This window comes from Crassostrea angulata, chromosome 5 (genome assembly GCF_025612915.1).
Source record: "Crassostrea angulata isolate pt1a10 chromosome 5, ASM2561291v2, whole genome shotgun sequence".
Taxonomy (NCBI): Eukaryota; Metazoa; Mollusca; class Bivalvia; order Ostreida; family Ostreidae; genus Magallana; species Magallana angulata.
The window spans coordinates 47,035,991-47,057,854 of NC_069115.1; the positions used below are offsets into that span (position 1 = coordinate 47,035,991).

The window sequence follows — 21,864 nt, forward strand, 5'->3', positions numbered from 1 at the left end:
TGCCCCCCTTTCCAAAACGATGCTACGTGCCTGAGATAGATGAAAATATAAGAAAAAGGAAAGAAAATTATTATGCTGAATTTGATTTTTTATTTCGAAGAATATATAGAGCTTCATCATGCCCTTAAAGATTTTTTTTCATTTTTTTTACGAAATTTGACGGCAGACAAGTGAATCTTAACATTTCATTTCAATAATGACGTTTAATATGCATAATTGTGCAAACTTAGCAACCAAGGTAAACTTTATATTTATAAACATGATATCATATGACAAAGTGAAACAGAAAGTTTTATAAATATATACATTTTGGTGACGGTATGCACAAATCATTTTCTTGCACTGTGTATTTAATCTATAAAAATCAGGTAACTCATATATGTAACATATTGGCATGAAAACTTCGATTTGAACCCAGTAAACTATGTAAGTCTATATTTAGATAATGAAAGGGTCCAAATTTAAATCAAAATGTAACCCACATTTATAGGAATACACCGTGTGTATATATACAGGCATGACGTAAACTGTATAGAACGAAAGTGAGAAAAAAAAATTCCGCGGTCATTGGTAAAACCACCTTAATACATTTATCAGGTAGACGAGTAACAGGTATAGGTATGATTTAGTTCTTTTGCTTGTCGACATTCTTGTATACTTTCTGTTTGGCTGTGTCTATCACTTGAAGACATTCATTATATCGCGAGAGCTAGATTAATAATGCACTGGACTGGACAATACACAAGCGGTGGTGATTTTTAGAATGTGTGTTTAATAAGACTTTTAACTAACCGTGGATTTTATTCCCCCCAACTTTCGTATTTGGTAAGTGGATATTTGCTCATTGAAAATAATAAACAATGTCAAAATGTACAAGATGTAAAGCGTGGCCAAAAAAATAAATTGATAAAAAAAAACAAGCAAACATTGATGATCATTCAGGCATTGTAAGACATAAGTGGGAATGGTTCATTTTACGGCCACATAAAAATGATGAACAATATACAAGACCAATTTATTTAATTGCAGATTTAATAATAAAAGTTGCCCACCGGGGGTAAATTGTGACAAAGGTGAATGATTTTAAAGTGTTTACTTGTAGGTACAAAGTTTTGATTTGAGAGCCAGCAATGGGGTGTACCCAGTCATCTAACAAATACACCGAGGATGGAGACCTCCCCCTCCCCCCACCCCGACCCCCGAGGAAACTTAAGAGGGACCTGGTGAAACGAGAAGATCAGTTTAAAGCGATTGACGAATACGCTTTAAAGGTGAGACATATGCATTTTTAACGTGTCAAGGAAGTTGATATATAGAGCAGTCATGGGACCTTACTCAGGTGTATTGCATAACCTTATCTAAAGCTTTGTTTACTGCATCGTGATATTTTGAATTCATGCGACAGCAACTCTCCCCCCCCTTTTTTTTTCTCCCACCCCTATCTTCTTATCTGACCGGGGAAAAAAGGTACAGCTTTTGAAAAGAATTTCCCCTCCTCTTAATCATTTTGTCGTTGCTGCCTACTAGTATTGTGTTACGTGAAGTTTCGTTACCACCACACCTACATCCCTCACCATGCCCCTTAAAATTCCTTTTGACCAAGACTGATAATCAGTCGGCGTACAGCGCCCATAGTAAACAGTATTTAGTGTCTTGCTACACAGACGACACAACAAACAGCTTATATTTGATTTTTATGTCTACAGACACCTAGATCCGCCGAGCTCTCTGTGACCACACTGTCCGCCCATCTCGTTAACGGAGCCAAATCAGACTTGGAGAGGATCCGCGCCTTCTACCGATGGATCACACATAACATCAGGTTTCACTTACTTGAATTATTTGGATTAGTCATACTGATAGATCTGTAGACTTTGTGCACATAAAAATAGAGTCTGTTGCCAAGCAGGCTGTTTGATTCTACGATAATACAATTAATACTTATCCACTAAGTATATAGTAGTTGAAAAATGCACATGAGAAGTAACAACATGTGTGAATATGATGTATATTAGAGACCAGAGTCTGACGAAAAAAAGTAGCCTACATGTACTTTCATCAAGGACTTACTCCCCCATTATAATCTATCCAAATTTGAAGTATTCACTGCCAAGTACAAAGTAATCTCTACAGCTTGTACTTGTTACATCATCAATGACAGACTTTTAATTGACTTTTGCGTATTTAGAAGTCTTTTCTTTTTATATCATCCCTCGGTTATGGTACGACTAGTATTATTTTCAATGTTTAGTTTAGTTAAAAAACTTTATTTATTCCTTACGCCAAATGGCTCATCAGCTATAAAGAATACATAATACAGTCAAACTTCGTTATCTCGAACTAGATGGTTCGAGATATCTGAGTATTCGAGATATGGAGGGTAAAATACCTAAAAAATAAGTGGTTGGGACTCAAAAATCACTTCATTGTAATCGAGATATCGGTGTTCGAGATATCGAAGTTCAACTGTATATACACAATATAAGAAAAACATGTAGCAATACTACTACATACACACTGTGAAATGTGCTGTAACACAATACAATACATTCTATACATAGATGCATATAGAATGCATATGTATATACACATGATATAGGGATGCATCATTATCTAATCTGAATGCAGGCACGTAGCATCGGGGGGGGGGGGGGGGCACTTTTTCTTGCAGCAAACATCTCTCTTGAATTTAAAAAAATTGAATTTATTTAATTTCAACATTTCTTTATTTCAAAATGGAGTTGCCCACCCCCACACTTTTTTCGGGAGATATAAAAAAATCGAAGTGAAAATAACGAAGTAAACATTGAAATCGAAAGTAAAACTAACTTCCAGCCCTTTCCAACGAATTAGGATTTTCAAGACTGCGAATACCCTTATTACATTTTTACATATTTTTTCCCATGTTTTTTAACAAGTCTGCCTCCCCCCACCCCCCCCCCCCCCCACCCCATTCCTTTATAAAACGATGCTAAGTGCCTGGAATGATCGACATACTACTACTACTACTACTACAGTAAAATATACTATCTGTGTTTATATACACCCAAACTAAATGTATTCGCATCACACCTGTGAAAACAAACTCAGGTGCATTTATAATTTTGACTACACAACACACAAGGAAGTCTATGCACATTCCGTACTTGTAGGGAAAGTATGTTTAAGTTTTACAGATGTGCTTGTACTTTAAGGTCGTATGGGGCACCTGTCGATATTAATGTGGATACCTGTCGATATTAATGTGGATAAAATACATTATATTCAAAATGCTCTCACCGATTTTGAAGAATATTTGACCAAAAAATATGTTTTAAAAATTTTGTTGAAAGATGAAAATCATAACAGCCTCAGCAGGATACGAACTCGTGACTTACAAGTCCGTAGCTAACCCTCTACCCCACTGCGCTAGGTTGTTAGGTAACAGTATTGGGAAAGAAATGATTCATAAAATTATATTAGACTTTATTGTTTGTTTCAAACGGAAGTACGTCACAACATGGAGGTGCTCTATAACACTTTAAAATAACCTTGACATCGAGAGCGTACAACGAAGTCGAACAAAATCCGTGCAACTACTAGTATACAACAAATATATAAAAGAATTTAGCTTTCATTATATAAAGGCTAAATTGTAAATCAAAGTTACTACATGAGACTTTTTTGTCTCTGTTTCACAAATATTTCAACTTTAGTAGATAAACTTTGCATAATCATTGCTGCATAAACTCAGGCACGTAGCATCGTTTTTGAAAAGGGGGGGGGGGGGGGGGGGGCAGGCACATTCAAAAAATCTTGACAGCAAAAAAAAAAAGAAAGAAAAAAGGAAATTTCAACTTTTCCAAAATCTTCAAAATCCTAATCCCGGGGGGGGGGGGGGGGGGGGGGGATATATTACTTCAATTTCACTCCTCATTTACTTATTTCATATCCATATTTTTTACATACTCCCAAAAAAGTGGGGGGGGGGGGCAACTCTATGATAATTCTATTTTTTATATGTAAATTTTACAAAATTTGTTGCTGCAAGAAAAAGTGGGGGGGGGGGGGGGGGGCAGGCCCCCCCCTGCCCCCCCCCCCCCCCCCCCCCCCCCCCCCCCGATCGCTACGTGCCTGAAACTTGTGAACTTGCATTGCATGCATCTTCAAAATCCTAATCCCGGGGGGGGGATATATTACTTCAATTTCACTCCTCATTTACTTATTTCATATCCATATTTTTTACATACTCCCAAAAAAGTGGGGGGGGGGGGCAACTCTATGATAATTCTATTTTTATATGTAAATTTTACAAAATTTGGAGAACCAACTAAACTGCTCACACACACATACGTATAGACGTACTAACACATCACTAAGACCTCAATATTTTTATGTCATTCTACTTATGAACTTGTGAAACTGTCGAATAATACATGTATACTATTTTATAAGTGCTTCTCTAACATTTGTCAAGGTACGACACTCGATCAGACTTTCATGACAGAAATATCGACACCAGCGGAGCAAGCAGTATTGCGCATGCGTAGTACTGTGTGCATTGGATATGCAAACTTATTTGCAGAGCTGTGCAGGTATGAGCAAACAGTAACCTTGTTGTAGATTACTCTTGATTTTAAAGTTTATAACTATCTTTTTTGCAGTACAGTTTTCTTGTTTGTTTTTCTTTTTTTGTGTAATCTAAATCTTATATCTTCGTTTCAGAGAATGTAAAAATTCCCGTGAAAATCGTTTCCGGATACTCTAAATCATTCAATTACGACCCAGAGAGAGTTTTTACGACCAGCGAAACTCCTGAACATGCGTGGAACGCGGTGTATATCCATGGAAATTGGCAGTTTGTGGAATGCACTTGGGGAGCTGGGTCCATCGATGAACGGGGAGCTTTCATCAAAAACTTCTCCGATTTTCACTTTTTGACAAAACCAAGCCATTTCATAGTTACACATTTTCCATACATGGACAATGATATGTCTAAAAGTCAACCCTGGCAACTGCTCCCAAACCCTCTATCGCTCGAAACGTTTAGCAAACGACTAAAGGGTTTTTCACAAATGTACGTTTGGAACCTAAAGCCCATATCTCATCCCGACGGAGTCGTCACGTTCTCAAGGAAACTGGATCTCACCATTCAGTACCCCTCCTCGTACTTTTTCGTAGTTGCCAGATTATCCAAGAAATTTCGACTCGCAATTTTGATCAGTATGTTACTTGTCGAAAACTTGAGTGGCAACAAAATAAGAATCAGGGTCACTCCATCCGAAAAGGGAACTTACACTTTGAAACTGTTTGGTCGAACTGATCCAGCCATTGAAGAGCTCACTGCTCTAACAAATTATGTTTTGAAATGCGAAGAAGTAGACTCTGAAGTGTTCGCTTTCCCCAGTCACCAAGGTCCCTTTGGTTCTTACCATGATTACACCGAGGCCGGTTTCCATAGTTCTGCTGGTAAGAAAGCTTTTCTACAAAGCAAGAGCGGAAAGGTCGACTTCTCCATCAAAACTACGAAAATTGTGGATGCAGTAGCCAAGCTGGAGCACGCCGACCAAAAATTTGAACTTGTCTGATAATTACACGTTACTTGAACGAGAGAAGGGACAGCTACACTTGAAAGCAAAGTTCCCTTCCAAAGGATATTACAAGCTGAGTGTATTCACCAAAAATGATAACGCAGAAACTTTTTCACCCAGAATAGCATACTTAGTTTTCTGTGGCGAAGATTATCCAAAGAGTGAACCATTCCCGAAAACTTTCCCGCAGACGACCCCAGTTTGAATGTCGTCTGCTGTCCCCTGCCACGTGCGAGGTCAAAGCGCATGAGCAAATACAGATCCGGTTTTCCTCTCCAAAAATAGTCCAGGCTTTGCTTCACGAGACTCCAATGGAGAAATCGGGAAACGTATGGGAGGGCAAGATGAAGACGTCATCTCCCGGGGAGCGGATTCGAGTTTCTGCCAGCGACCAAAAGGGTTCGGGGTATTGGAGAATATACGAGTTCAATGTTATGTGAAGAAAAAAAATTTTGTCAATCAAAGGCTCGCCGTTTAAAGGGGCATGGTCACGATTTTGGCATTTTATTTTTCTGTTTTTATTATTTAAAATGCTTTATGAATGCATTTCTGATGATCAAATGAAATTTGGGTGCCCGTCGATGAGTTTTAAGCAAGATACAGGGCTCACAATTCTTCGTCATGTAAACAAAGCTCGTGTCCTGTTTTTGTTTACATAGGTTCAATATAGCAGTAAAAATCTTTTTCAAGCTGATTTGTCTATACTCTTTTTCATTTTAAACATAAATAAACAGTTCCTAACGATTAACACATTCAATTTTAGGTCTAAAACTGGAATTTTCACTTCAACATTCAAAATGTAAACAAAAGCTTTCTTTACATAGCGAGTAATTGTAAGCTCTGTAACTCTCTTATAACTCAACAAATGACACTCAAATTTTGGCTGCCTATTAAAAATGCCTTACTGAAGCATTATAAACATTTACATCGAAAAAATAATTTTTGACCAAATCGTGACCTTTAATTACTTTAATTACTTTAATTCTTTTTTTTTTTTTGATTTGTGTAAAGGAGGTATTGAATTTCCATGTACTCAAAATTGCTTCAACGCATAATGCACCGGGTTTAAGTTCGGACGAATAATTATTATTATTTACTTTGCTGAATGATATTTCATATTTGCAATGTATGTGAGCAAATGATGCAGTTTACAAGAAATCAGATGATATTTTTGGCATTAAATTCTCTTAGTCATAGACAAGTCTTTAGTGACTTACCCGTGATTACAAATATGTATTTAAAATGCATGTTCATCATTATGTAATCTTGAGCAAATTGATCTTGTTTATGTCTCAGATTTAACAATGGTGCTTACGAAGTCTTCCAATGATAATTCTAACAATTTTTACATGAAATTGTATTTCACTATAGTAGTAGTTAATTTTAGCAATTGTGTACATCACATGCACAGGGCATAATATTTTTTCTATGAATATTGTTGAAATGTTTCAGCCAATGCTAGTTATAGCGGGAGTTAGCTGCTCCATGTATGTTTAACTTGTCATGTTATATACATGTATGTATGGGTAACTATATATGGACTGCACATGTACAATGTATGTGCAATTTGCATCGAAAAATATGATATGCATGAGGAGTTTTATTAGACTCCAGTGTATTATATTTTTTAAGTCAGAGTTGAATTCCGTTTTTAGATCGAATCTCTCATGCTCAAGCATTACTAACTATATATACATGTACAATATACATTATATGAAAATGTAATTCATAACAAACATTCCTACTTCTGTGATATCTACAATGAACTTAATTATATTGCTTATATAAAGTAGTTTCCTACACATTGGCTTGATATCATTTTTTAATCCTTTCTTGATTTGTGTGAATACATACAATAAATAAAGGAGAATTTATGATTTAGATTTTGGATAATACCGGTACATTCCTTTGACGACGGATTAGGACAATGATGGAATAATAAAGCTTTAAAATACAGGTTTTTTCTCAACCGTCTTAAAAAGACACATACTAAATTTCACACGCGCAGACCTTGAAAGGAGTTGGTGGGTACGGGACTACTACAACCCCCCCCCCCCCCGGAAAATTCATAAAGTAAAATTGAAAATAGGTCTCTGATCAACCGGAAACAATGTTTAGATCCGCGCATGTTTCATAACCTGTGTTCGACAGAAATCTTTTATCTTCTTTTCTCAGCATGAGATTTATATCACAAAATCATATACTTTTGGAAAAACGATATTTTCATAATTTCATGTTTAAAAAAACTAATTTTATTTCTTTAGAAAAGAAGTGCAACTTCTAAAACATATAAACCCCAAATGAAATCGATTCAATAAAGTACATATGTAATTTTGAATAAAAGTTCACGTAGTTAAATCACATTTTTTGGGAAACACTGCTATCGTTTTTAACCAGGTTTTCCGGAGGAAAAATCTGGTTACTGAAATGGTGAAAAATGGCAGGCGGGCGAGCGGCTGCCAAAAGAATACCCATATTGCACGGAAAACTCCTCCTATAGTTTTTAAGTTAGGTACATGTAGTTCAATTGTACATATATCAGAAGTGTACGTATTGCTAAGATTTTGATTTCTGATAATTAGTGAAAAAAAACACCAGCTGTTGAACTTAGTCATTTGTTGGCAAAATATTAGATATACGGTACCCTTATTGTACGGAAAACTCCTCCTACAGTTTTCAAGATAGGAAGTTGTTGTTTTGCAGATCAGTTGTACATATATCAGAGGTGTGCATATAACTAGGATTTTGATTTCTAATTATTTATGAAAATACTAGTTGTTGAACTTAATCACTTTTTGGCAAAATATTGGATATAGGGTACCCTTATTGTACGGATAACTCCTCCTAAAGTTTCAAGATAGGAAGTTGTTGTTTTGCAGATCAATTGTACATATATCAGAGGTGTGCATATTACTTGGATTTTGATTTTGATAATTAATGAAAAAATATCAGCTGTTGAACTGAGTTATTTTCTCGCAGAATATTGCAATAAGGGTACAATGTACTTCATTTCTCAGAGTAGGCAGTGTTTATCAATTAAGAAATGACATGGATTATGGATACAGTTCACATAAAAGAAAACCCGGTTTGCCGTCACGTGACAGCTTTTCACTTGTTACTTCATTTATTTGTTTTGTGTTTAAAAACAAAGAATTGAAGTCTTTGTTTCCAAAATATATTTTAAACTTGAAAATTATTTTCTTTTCAAACAAGGAGTCAAACACACAATTAAGTTGCAATGTTATTAATGCAATATCATTAACACAGTGTCTCTTGTAGTTCTGTGATTTTCAAACATCACTTTAAAACAGAGTATGCAAAGTATTTATGATGACGTCATCCGCCATCCGAGTTGTAAACATCACAGCAATCGCAACTTCTCGGGCCTTTCCGGCAAGCTCGGAAAAACACCTCGAATGTATTAGGGAAAAGCCTACCAATTATTTTCCCTTAGAACTCCATACAAATGTTATGACCTCTCAGTACTTTACTATAATAGTTTCAGTCAAATCTTTGGTGTCATTTGAAACTTCAATTCAAGACCTTTCAGGAAATGACAAAAAAAATATAGGGTCCCGTGGCGTTTATAGGTCAAATTTGCAGTTGTTTACAACTTACAGCGATCGGCAGTAAATGTCACTCTTCATAAAAAATCAACCCCCACCCCTACAATTTTTCCTAGTGTTGCTATATTCTTTAAAAATATTCCCCCATTCCATCATTTATTTTAAAAACTAATAATTTTACTACAAAATGAGAATTGTCACATACCTGAATTCAGCCAATCGCCTAACGCCTACCCATTCATTCCTTATTACAACGTTCTATAACTTTTTCTCTGATGTAAACATCCGGGGGTTTGGTACTCTCATTCCATTAACATCACCGGATGTTAGAATTTTATACAAAATGGAGTCGCTTCCCGTTAAAATAAGTATTTGCTAGACAGTCTTGTATGTCGCTTCTGTGTTATATTTTAGTGTATATCGTTTACTTTAATGAAGTATAGCTCACATCTCAACAGATTGTAAAATGTGTTGCATTTATATCAAGTTTTATAAAAAGGGGGGTTGTCATGGACGCCTAGGTAATACATTCGAGGTGTTTTTCCGAGCTTGCCGGAAAGGCCCGAGAAGTTGCGATTGACATCACAGGTGTCTTCATTTCCTTTTGAAAAAAAAACAACAACACATATATATCAACAAGAACTGCTTTGATTTTCAAATATAAGATCCTGTGTAAGTAAAATAAAATATTACAATATTATATAGATTTACTTGTAGTTCTCGATTTTGGAGACTGCAGTGCTGTGATAATTTATCAAATGAGATACGAAGAAAAACATCTTAATCCTAGAGTCATAAAAAAAACAATCCACTACATTAGTGAATCCATAACTTTTATTTTAAAATGTGACCACACCAACATACAACTCTGCTTGAATATTACTTATCATATTTTCTTTCAAAAATGATACTTATTATTGATAACAATATTCAAAAAATTGAATAAAATTAAACTAATTCCATTACCTACATATGTAATGAAAGTAAACTAAATACAACAAAAAATATTTTATGTGCACATGTGCATTTAAACAATTTAAAATAAACATATCTAAGATTTTACTTCAATTCGAGTATTCAGGGTGAAGAAATATTTCGTATTCACTCACATTTTCGAGGAAACATTTACTAAACAAACACTACCAGTATTTTTTTTTTTGTTCAGTGTGTAATTTTCAGATAAGAAAGACCATCATAAATCTCCAAAGTAGCATGTACGACTTAAAATATTAAAGAGGTAAGAAACTCAAGTTCAGACCGAACGAATAAACATAAAAAATACAAGCACATCCAAAACACGATATCAGCATCATTGTAAATATACTCGACGGATGTTCCCATAATGCACCTATACATCTGTGTAGAATTCCAATCTGGTCCAAAACAACGCGGACTTCGGGGGACATAAGTTTGTCAAGGAAATAGAGGACCTTGCACGAAAAGTCCCCGGATGAGCTATTGTGCCAGCGTGAATACGAGGTTGTTTCGTCGATACCGAGGCTCTGAAGGAATTCCCGCTCTCGATTTAGAATATCTGTGTCCTCCCAATCCACGAGGTCTTCTTTGGTAAGCAATCCAAACAGGGGAATGTCTGTCAAAGAAAGTTAATAGCCCATGTACATTGCATACACCAATTTAATTTTTTTTTTATTCAGATTAATACCTTTCAAGTCCTCAGTCAAATGTATAGCTACTGCTAGATCTGCAGCTCTCTGTCTGAAAAAATCTGGTTTGTCTATCCAATCGAATTTTTTCAACAAGAAAGATATACAGATCTGCAGCTAGTAAAGCACATGAACGCATTGTTTTATAAATTGCAGTTTTTGAATTTCAATATTGGGTTTAGGGTGTTAATATAGGAATTGCAAAATGACAATTTGGTCTAAATTACAAAAGATTTTTTCGAATGTTAATGATCTAAATTGAATCTAATATTTGCTAAAGTTGTAATCTGGCGTTTAACCAGCTTTTGAACAGTAAATATATTAAACCTTTCTATATGATGTGCTTAGTATAATAACTTGTCGTATAAAATCCTTCTATAGAGAAAACAATTCACTTACACAAGAAGAGAAATGTATAGAAATATAAAAAAGTAATCATCTCTTACATCTTGGATTATAGTTAGAGGGGCTGCCATCAGGTTGAGCGACGTTTCGAACACTCTGAATCAACTTGGTTGGTATAGGTTCCGTAGCGCTAGCTACAAATAGAATTTTATGAATGCGTCGGGGATCGTATGTGAATGGAAAGTTTCTGTTTAGTGACCCTGTGTTTCTTCTCTCCATGTCTTGCAATGCGGGAATCGAAGTTTCGTCCGGGATTTTTCCCATCAGTATCATCTCCAGTAGCTTTTCCTGTTCGCGGGATTCAACGTTTTCTAACCCTGTCATGTCCACGAGGTTTGGGATGTACTTTGGAACATGCATCTCTTTTCTTCTAACTTCGTCTATACCACACCCTTTGTACCTATAGTCACACAGATGAATTTTAGTACACATGATGGTAGCTGCAGAACTGTAGCTCTCCGGGAAAAGAAATATTGACAGACGGGGTCTGTCAATATTTTTTTTCCCGGAGAGCTACAGTTCTGCAGCTAACATGATGGTATACAATATCATGTGAAGTACATGTACATAGAAATGGAATAGTACTACATTAACACTTAATCGTATATTTTTATTCTATTGATTGTAACTTACTATATAGACATTGATTAAGATAATACATGTAGATGATTTAGGGGAATAGCCCGATAATCAAAGGTATCTTTTCCGGCTAACGGCACGTAGCATCGTTTTTTTAAAAGGTGGGTTGCAGACTTTCGCCAATCTTCAAGTAAAATTACGCCCCTATGAACCTTTTTACACATCTTACAATCCACAAAAATTGGCGTAGCATCGATTTTGAAAAGGGGGGTGTAGACTTACCAAAAAAAAACTTTACATGCAAACACTTCGCCAATGATGCAATCTTCAAGTAAAATTACGCATTACAAACCTTTTTTTACCACATTTTACTATCCACGAAAATTGGCCCTCACGAAATTATAAGACCCCACACAGCCGGTACACCCGGTGTATAACAAGGACTCACCACATAAGGTGTGTCGTGGTCCTCTTCCTCTGCCCGTCTGTTGGGGAGAGGAGAGCGCCGATGGGGGCACGGTATTTCTTCTCCCCCGAGAGCGCGGCGGTGATGGTGTTGATGGTCGCCGATTTCCCCGCCCCCACAGTCCCCACCAACAAGATGTTCTCCGTGTGGCTGGCCCGTTCATATCGCTGGAATATCTTTCTGGCGGAGGGTAGGTAAGTGTATTCTTTCTTCATGGCGAGTCTCTATGCTCTGATGTAATGTGTCTGCTCTGTAATGTAACTGCTCTGTAAGTACTTCATATGGAATTATGGAATGCATTCAAGTGTTATAGCGCTATAAATATGCTAATTGATAAGTAATAATTGATTAATTGTTGGGGAGGGGTTGGAATTTAGCAAAATAAAAAGGAGTTTTCCTAGAACACGGTTATCGGTACGATATAATAGCTATACATATGTATATTAACATTTTGTATTTTCTAGAGAGTTATCTCGCTTTGTATTGTTGCAAATATTACAAGCACATGCATGCATCATTGTGTTTACATTATTTGATTATCGCATTATTTATAAATCTTTCTTAATGTATCACAACAGAAGCCCATCATATATTCAGCCAAAATATCATTTGAGTCGACCACAGGATTGTATAGCTTATATAATATATTGTCACGGGAAATACTCTTCTTTTCCTCATTACACCACCATTGCAAAAGACTTAGTTGATTATATACACATTCATAATAAACACATACATGTACCGTATACACGGTGAATCTACGAATTTCATATGAATTTTACTTACTAAGAGTATTTGACGGTGTTTCCCGTGCATTTGACTTGTCTATTTCGAATGCAACACCATTTTGACCATTGTGCAATTACCTGGGATTTTCTATTACTGAAATAGACATGACGGCTAATCAAGATAAATAACTCTTACAATACATGTAAAAACCCACGGTAGGATTAGCTGGTTTTACTCTAGTTACGAAAAATAAAGTCCAGGTAATATGAATAACATCTTTTAAATATGTCTTTTAAATAACGTGATATTATCGACTTTTTTTTTGGAGAACGACCCCGAAAAAGGGAAAAATTGTTTTTGTCAGAAAAAGCAGGACACACCCATTAATTGTGTTTAACTAAATAAGGATTTGTGTTATTTGTTGATATCATTTAGAAATTGTTTAAAAACATGTAGCATGTTTTTACTTACAAAAAAAAAAGAAACATTATATAATTAAATAAGAATAATAAGAAGACACCCCCCCCCCCAAACACACACACACACACACACCTGGAACATTAAAATTTATTAAAGTCACATAGTAAAATAATTAATAAAAAAAAAACCACGGTATTCACAATATTCCCGCGGACCCCCCCCCCCCCCCCGCCCACCCCACCCCGTAGGATTTTTTCATCAACCTCATGCATGATATACATGCAGTTTTATTAAATTCAGTTGAAGTCATTATTAGTACGATACTATTAAAAGCATCGTCGCGAACCACGGTCCGGAGTTCGCATGTAAGAGGGTCTTACATATTTGGCCGTTTTTACGGCTATGTTAGAAGATAATTTACTGTTTTTGCATATCATTGAAGATTAAACTTTAAATTCAGGATGATAAATTTGTTAAGTTTTAAGTTTGTTTTCATGTATATTGATTTTCATTGCATGGAGGACTACTTTAAAGTTTTGATTTTTAAATATTTATATTTTTCAGTGTCTTCTTCTGTGATAACACCACAAATCAATCTTGTAATGTAGTCCAATACTTTTTGTCAACGACTATTTTGATATTTAATCATGCAAAAAATTGACGATAAATATAAGTAAGAAAAAAGAAATCATAATGATAAGGCATCATTCTTTGTACCGTGGTATATTAAGAGGGATCCATTCTGCGATCAGGGGTGATCAACTTAATCATTAAATAATGAATCATTTAGTCATAAAACTCAAAGAATGATTTCTTATTCCTAATATGTATCATTAGAATAAACATCAACAATATCCAGTTGATGACAAATGATGAAGAAAAAATTGCATCGGCCGGGAATCGAACCCGGGCCGCCCGCGTGGCAGGCGAGCATTCTACCACTGAACCACCGATGCTTATAAGTATTGGGGGATAAGACTTGATATATTCTTGATATATCTAGGGTTATTTCCCTTTTGCTGTGTCTTGTTATTTTTCAAAAAATATCATACAGTTAATTGATAATTAATAAAAAATAATTTCGTATTGGCCTGTTTTGGGTATTTTCAATTGCAGGGTAAGTGCAGGCATGTAGCATCTTGAGAGAGACCCCCCCCCCCCACTTGCAAAATTCAATTTGCTCTGCTTTGAATTTGTATTTCGTTTTATGGCTTTTTGATATGGTTGACAGTTTGTTATGGTCATTTTTCTTTGAATTGCATTTTAAAATTACCAAAAAATATGCCTCAGATACCCCCCCCCCCCCCCGGCAAACTCACCTCCACTGGAAAAATCTTCTGGATCCGCGCATGATCATGAGGCATCGGAGTCAGAACAAAGAGGAGGAAATGGGAGGGGAGGGGGGGGGGGGGGGTCGCAAACCATGAAAATCCTAATCTGTGGGGTAGAAGGGTCATACTTTTATTCTCAATTTCACTGTTAATTGCAAAGAACTAAATAGCTGAATTTTGCTTCGGAACGAGCTAAAAAGGCATTATTATGCACTAACATCAAGTATACCTGGAAATAATAACCTTTCAGTTCAGGCTCGTAGCATAAGGGGGGGGGGGGGGGGGGGGTGGGGGGCAAGGGGGGGGGCCTGCCCCCCCTCACTTTTTTTCGCAGCAACAAATTTTTTAAAATTGACATATAAAAAATGGAATTATCATGGAGTTGGCCCCCCCCCCCCCCAATTTTTTTGGGAGTATGGTAAAAAAATTGATATGAAAATAAGAAAATAAGGAGTGAAATTGAAGTTATATAGTACGCCAGCCCCAGCCCCCCCCCCCCCCCCCCCCCCCCCCCCCCGGATTAGGAATTTGAAGATTTTGGAAAAGTAAAAATTTTTATTTTTTTTTTTGGTTGCTTGTCAAGATTTTTTGGATGAGTCTGGCCCCCCCACTTTCAAAAACGATGCTACGTGCCTGCAGTTCAAGTGTTACTTAAACTATCATGACCATTCAATGATTGTACATGTAGTACCAATTATAACATATATGGATCTGAAACAAAGATCACAGACTATAAATTAGATATTAAATTCTCAGAATTTTTTCCATTTGAAAAAAAATTCAAAATCACATACATGTATTCGTAGATTACGTGTACATAGAAAAGCTTCAAAGTTAGCAGTCAATGCTAAACTAGGTTCTTATCCACTTTACTATTTTTGTTATGAAAACATGTTTAAATACTACATGTATATCAGACTACGAAATATGGAATCAAATACCACATATGATAATGCACTTTTAGTATCAGCTTTTAAAGAAGTGAAAGAGTAAGCTTCGAGAAAAAGTTATACTTCATGGCAAAGCAAGATTTTCAATCTTCAACAAAAACTTCACATTTTTAGACATTTCCTATGAGTATTTGTGGTTTAAGTTGAATAAAACTTTTATTGATATGATCTTAGAACAATTGAACAAAATCTGATATTCTAACTCAGGAAAACTTCATTTTGACAATAAAATATTTAATTCTAACGAGTAAAAGTTGCAAGATTTCTTAAAGTTTTCCTTAAAAAAAACATGAAATAATACAAGATTAAGTGCACATTCACTGTTTATTGAAACAGGGAGATATTGTAAACCAATTATCCCAAAGAAAAAACGTTTATATGCTATGTTTGTAAATTATTAGTCATCTTCGATTTCATTATTGTGATATTTTCAATGATAAATTATATTGTTATACTTTCATGTTAAATACTGAAATCTGATTGGTTAAGACGCAGTTAATAATATTTACTATTACCCTCAGCGTTAGCAACGCACTTGGCAACGGGTAACATTAAAAAATGTTACATGCGCGAAAATTATGCGCGTACGGTTCGCTGTAGAATTCACGTTATTCCTATATAAAAGCAGTAAAATTTTCTTAAAAATTTTAAAAAAGATATTCAGTATAACAAAATAAATAGTGCCTGTTTGGGAGGATAACAGTTGAAATTGACACCCCTCGAAAACCATTGTCAACCTCCGCTTCGCGTCGGTTGACAATGGTTTTCTCGGGGTGTCAATTTCAACTGTTACCCTCCCAAACAGGCACTATTTATATACTATGGTATTGGTCCCATAAAAGAAATTGTTAATCCATGTATATTATGTATTTACACCCACCTAGTAAATTCAAAATTTACAACATGACAGTATGCCAACATGGTGATGTCATAAACCATTCAATTGAATTGTCGATTTCCTTATTTTCACTTCGATTTTTTATTTTAAACAAAATCCATGATAATTCAATTTTCTATATATACTGCGGGAAAGGTGATGCTACTTGCCTATACATAGAGAAAAAAATATAATGAAAGGAGGAATCCCCCTTCCCCCAACTTAAGGAGGACCCAGTGAAAATGAATAGAAAAATTAACTTTAAAATAGAAGTTTTAGGTACTCTTCCACTCCATTCCCCCTCCCCCGGCCCCCTTCACGGATTAGGATTTTTATCATCAGCGGAATAGGTTGCTTTGTCAAGGATTCAAATCTCCCTCTCTCCCACATTAAAAAACGATGCTACGTGCATGAAATGTACCTTATAAATTATGATTTTACGTGATTTTACGAACTGCAATGCAGGTTCTCGGGCTCAAGAAGAAAGAGGGGCTTTCCTGTTGTTTAAGGAACAGATGCTCATTCATTAGTCATTACCTCATTACTATACAATTATGTTTCAAAGTTTCGCATAGTACCGACTTTTTTTTTTCAAATTTGTAGAAATTTAATAAGCAAGCTTTGTAAGACTCTTTGCAGTCCCATACAATAATTTGAATAGCTTCGAGGCTATTTTACTTAATAACAGACCGGCGCTTTTTATTTGATTAAAAAAAGTACGGGAAAATTATTCAAACAAAGACTTGAGCGACCATCACGTGTAACATGACAAGCTAGTTCCCACACCATTGCTCCGCCCTAAACAAAAAACTCTGCTGCAATATGTTACACTCCGGCTTTTATCGGGCGGCCACGGATCACGGGAGCTTTGTTCTTTTGCCTTCATCCGAGGGACGAGCGAGATAAAGGGCAGAAAAAATCGGGAGAGTTTGTGTCATTCACAATGGAAGAAACCCGTCAACGTCGGGAGAGGGGTTTTTTGCTTCTTTGGGGGTGACGGTGCAGAACTCTTTGTCTATATCGAGTTGACCTCTGCTTGTCTTCGAGGTCGTTTGTATCAGATCTGAGGCAACATGATACGGACCAAAAACTTGTGATCTCATTTCTGAAATATTCAAAATTATGTTAATTTGGCTGACAAAGGAATAACTTGAATGCCCCGATAATTAATATTGACAAAGTTTTGTTGGTTTTCGTCAATTTCAATTATTTTACTGAAATAAACAAGGGACAGCTTTCCACAAGCGCGGGACATCTTCTTTCAAAATGCATATATACATCTTAACGAGATGTGTCAATTAATACTATTTTCAGAAAGAAAATTGAAATTTTGGTTCCTTGTCTGCTTAGAACAACTTTAACCTCCCGGGGTTAGTTACCAAATATAAAACAGGCCAAAAGATCTAACAGGTGGTAAAGGTGGCGACCTATTTTTTTTAATTTTTAATAAAAATCATGTTTCGCAATTTTACAATTCAAATGATGCAAAACAGTGTGAAATTTATAATCATCATTAATTGATTGGTACCATGACACGCATTCGGAACAATTTGGACGATTGTTTTCTTCTCTTTCTCTAAAATACATTGAATATAAAGAACAACCGATAAACATATGGCCAAGTGGTTGTGGATATTAAAATCGGCGCCAATAATCAGTCCTTCGTTCGTTTGATACGTGTAATTTATGGGAAAGCTTTTTAAAATTTTATCAGTTTTGTTTTCAATATTAGTTTCTTTATTTCGGTAGGGGTTGATTATTTATGATAAAGAGGGCGGTGGTGGTTATATTACATTTTATATTGGGTGGGTGGGTTGTGTTGTATTACATGCAGGACTTATCAGACTTTAGGGGCCACGAAGACCAGTTATACAACAAGTCTGTGTCCCCCGGGGGCCGCCATGTTCAAAGCAAGAGAACCAGTCTTCCCTTGCACCGCTAATTCCCCGTAACAAAGCAAATCACTTACAACGGGACGGTAACTGTTTTCTTCCCCAGGGGGTAAAACAGTAAAACTTGACCGGTGCCGTATTGGAGGGTCTGACGTCATTTCTTGTAATACCTCTGTTCTTATTGTCAGCGGTAATCCGGCGAGGACCCTTGAATCGCAGGCCGACAGATGGGTGATATATCGATTGAGCAGGAGGGATAACGATTATACCAACAAGGATATCAAATACTAGTAGTCTCATTGTGGCAAAGAACAAACCTACTGTATTGTAACCTTAACCTGTTTTAATCATTTTTACTCCTACTGTGCATGTGATCCTTGACTGCTTTTGTGTACAATTGTATATACTGATTTTGAATCTCAAATACCAGTGAACTGGTCTTGAGTGAATAAAGAATTGCTATCAAAACTAAAAAACCTGTCATATGATGTATTTCATTGTAAAAGCGGTCTTCGTCAGTTTATTTTTAACTTCTTTAATATGCATCTTGATTATGATGTCCATTTTTATTGCAACAAATTTAGAACAGCAAAACAAATTTGATCTGATCCAATAATAGAATTACGAGTTCATCTTTCCCTATACATCTGACATCGTCAATATTTTTAAAGATCTTAAACAAACAAACAAAAAAGGATAAATATTATATTCTTTTTCTCCTTTGAAAGTGTCGTATTTTTAAAAGACGACAATTGACCACAAAACTACCGTCTATAAACACCTCATTGATAGAGTGACTCGACTTGGGGGTCTACTGTTCAGAAAACGCCGACTGTGATAAAAAGAAAACACCGTTAATGAACATCTTTAATTTCTCTTGACCATTAATCAAAAGTCTGATTTGCCGGAAGTGCTTTGCGGCCATCTTGTGAAAAAGGCAATCAAACACTTGTAAAAGATCAAAGTCGCTGGGCCGCTACGTGTTTTAGAGTAGCGGGATGTTAAAATTCTGGTCACTTTCTTGTCCATCTTTTTCTCTTTGGCCCGGCAATGAGAATTTTATTTGGTATTTGAGGTAGAGAAAAATCAAATAAACCGCCAATAAAGACGATGGCGGCCACAGGTGTTCGCCTTTAGATCGTCAGTAAACTGGTCTTTTCTGTGTTTATTTTCCTAATTATATGTTACTACTACCAGCCGCTACTGACGAACATGGTCACAGGTTTTTATATTAGACACTTATTGTGATTGATGTATTATGTGTGTGAGAGAAATTGGAGAATGGGGGGGGGGGGGGTATTAGAGAGTTTGCAAAGCCTTGATATCGTTCACGTAAGGAAGAAACTTAATTCCAATTTAATTTCATAAAGTTTCCTGGATTATATTTCCATTTTGTTTTAAGATTAGGTTATAAATCTTACATGAACATTTCTTATCTCAAATTGGAGGAAGAAAACAAACTCTTCCTGCTTAAATATCTTCTTTTACAAAGTTTAAAAATTTTCAAATCCCAAAACGGAATAATTTCCCCCTGAATGGGAAGTGCCATCATCATGGACATTGTAATCTTCTGTATTAGGCATTTCTCTGAGAAAATACCCAGAATTCAAAAACTTGGAGACAGAACAATTATTCACAACATGGAGTTGAATTAATGTCTTTGTCTCCATTCTTCATCTTCATCTGTCGGCAATCAATAGAGTTCGGTACATTACTGTAATCAGGGTCTGTTTCCATCTCACCATTATCTCAACATCAGCACCCTGGTTCAACGTGACAGGGGGTGACAAGTTACCCGGATGCATGGTCATCTGTCTCTGGGATCCAGCACGCGGCGAGCAGACGACTGCCGCGCAAGTGAAACAGACGACAGTCCTGACCTTACACGACCAAAGGACGATTTAGCTGTCAATTCAATTAGTATTTCTCTAAATAGTGCTGGTCACAGCTTGTGTCTTGAAACTTTTTGTCTCTAACGATTGCAGTTGATCTGCTTCTGGCTAAATAGTACGCCATGTGGTTAGTGTCGATCATTTGGTGACGTTTCCTTTTTTAAGCTCCTAATGCTATCAGTCTCTGAAACAAATCTCCCTTTGCTCTCAGTCTCTCCTTGTGACGAAATGAAGGAAACCACCTTTGATATCGCAGTCCTTTTATTCCATTCATAGTAATCTTTAATGCTGTTCAAAAGTTTCTTTCAAACAATCGATCCGGTATCCTTTGTACTGCGGGCGTCGCTGTCCCAGTGATTCATACAATTTCTGCAATGCAAACAATTTGAATAGATTTTAACCCACTCGTGGATTCTCAAGCAGCTTTTGACTTTTAACCCTTAATACTGATCTACGAAATTTTGTTCCGTTTTGTCGAATTGGATGAGAAAAGTAAACATTCATCGCCCCGTGTGTTGGCTTTTTCCCTATCCCTGCAAGCACTGCATTCCTGTCGCTGCTCGCACCTGTTGTAAGAGGGTCACGGTGCGCTTTACGTGATCCCCCTCTTGAGAAAAACAGAACAATGGCGAGGTTCCATATGTCGCAACGGTTACATTTGTACCTCAACAAACGCCACATGGCGTCCTGAATTGAGTGAAATATCAATATGTCAACGAGTCGTCCAATGGTCAATTCCTGATAACCCACCACCTCTGTAGACTGAATAAGATGAGTTAATTGTGCTAATAGCTAAAGTGGTATTAGTATATATATGTGAATGGTTTCTTCGCACTTTGCTTTTTTTATAATCAGAAACTATTCTAGGACACAAAGAGGATCTGTTTTACTTGCTAACACTGTTTTAATATCTATATAATTATTTAAAATCTAAGAACAATTCTTTGGTCTACTCAATATCGGATTATAGATATTCTTGTCTCCAAAAGTAAATTGATTTGAGCACAAATATTCTAAAAACCGTCTTTCTTGCTGTCAGTCTTTCTTTCTCATATTTGCTATCAACCTGTTCTGTCAGCGATAACTTATCCTGCTGGTAGCGCCACAAACCCATTACCCTGCAGGGACTATAATTGTTTTCAAACTTGAGAAACGATATTGAATTCTAAGCAGATATAATTTTTTTTATTACAGAAAAGACTCAGGTAACATTAACTACCATTAATACACCTGTCGGACATAAAACCAGTGTCCCGCAATACGTAAACAATAAAACGTGGTCCTCTCCCATACATGTCAGGAGATAGGAGGCCCAGCAGATCGCTGATTTTTCACTTAAAAAATCGCTATTCATGGAGTAAGATGAGTAGAGCGAGTATTTATAACTGTATCGACTATCGCCAATGCAGTTTTTGTTGTGTTGTTGAGACGTTTGAGAAAGAGCTGAAATACGACGAAAGACTGGGCTGCATTGAGTACTACTGTGTAATTTGAAGATATAAAAAATCCATCCAATTTGTGTG

The 21,864-nt window shown here is 36.2% G+C and overlaps 1 protein-coding gene, 1 non-coding gene and 1 pseudogene across 2 annotated transcripts; 1 reads left to right on the plus strand and 2 right to left on the minus strand.

The window, feature by feature from the left end:
• Positions 1 to 467: 467 nt before the first annotated feature.
• LOC128184106 (kyphoscoliosis peptidase-like) lies at positions 468 to 6,504 on the plus strand (annotated as a pseudogene).
• Positions 6,505 to 9,767: 3,263 nt separating this feature from the next.
• LOC128184372 (uncharacterized) lies at positions 9,768 to 13,151 on the minus strand. The gene is made up of 4 exons (XM_052853815.1): positions 13,037 to 13,151; positions 12,233 to 12,500; positions 11,247 to 11,605; positions 9,768 to 10,727 (listed from the first exon to the last, which is right to left on the minus strand). The coding sequence occupies exons 2-4, from the start codon at positions 12,463 to 12,465 to the stop codon at positions 10,366 to 10,368; spliced, it is 954 nt and encodes a 317-aa protein (XP_052709775.1). The 5' UTR covers positions 12,466 to 12,500; positions 13,037 to 13,151; the 3' UTR covers positions 9,768 to 10,365.
• A 1,133-nt stretch (positions 13,152 to 14,284) lies between these two features.
• Trnag-gcc (transfer RNA glycine (anticodon GCC)) lies at positions 14,285 to 14,355 on the minus strand. The gene has a single exon. It is a non-coding gene; the product is annotated as a tRNA-Gly (tRNA).
• Between the last annotated feature and the right edge of the window lie 7,509 nt (positions 14,356 to 21,864).

Bases quoted from the DNA above. Each gene is read 5' to 3' on its own strand.
- LOC128184372 (XM_052853815.1), bottom strand. From the start codon at position 12,465: ATGAAGAAAGAATACACTTACCTACCCTCCGCCAGAAAGATATTCCAG. The intron at 11,606-12,232 runs GTGAGTCCTTGT...GTGTGACTATAG, and splicing joins ACCACGACACACCTTATGTG to GTACAAAGGGTGTGGTATAG. The intron at 10,728-11,246 runs GTAAGAGATGAT...TTTCTTTGACAG, and splicing joins CTCTAACTATAATCCAAGAT to ACATTCCCCTGTTTGGATTG.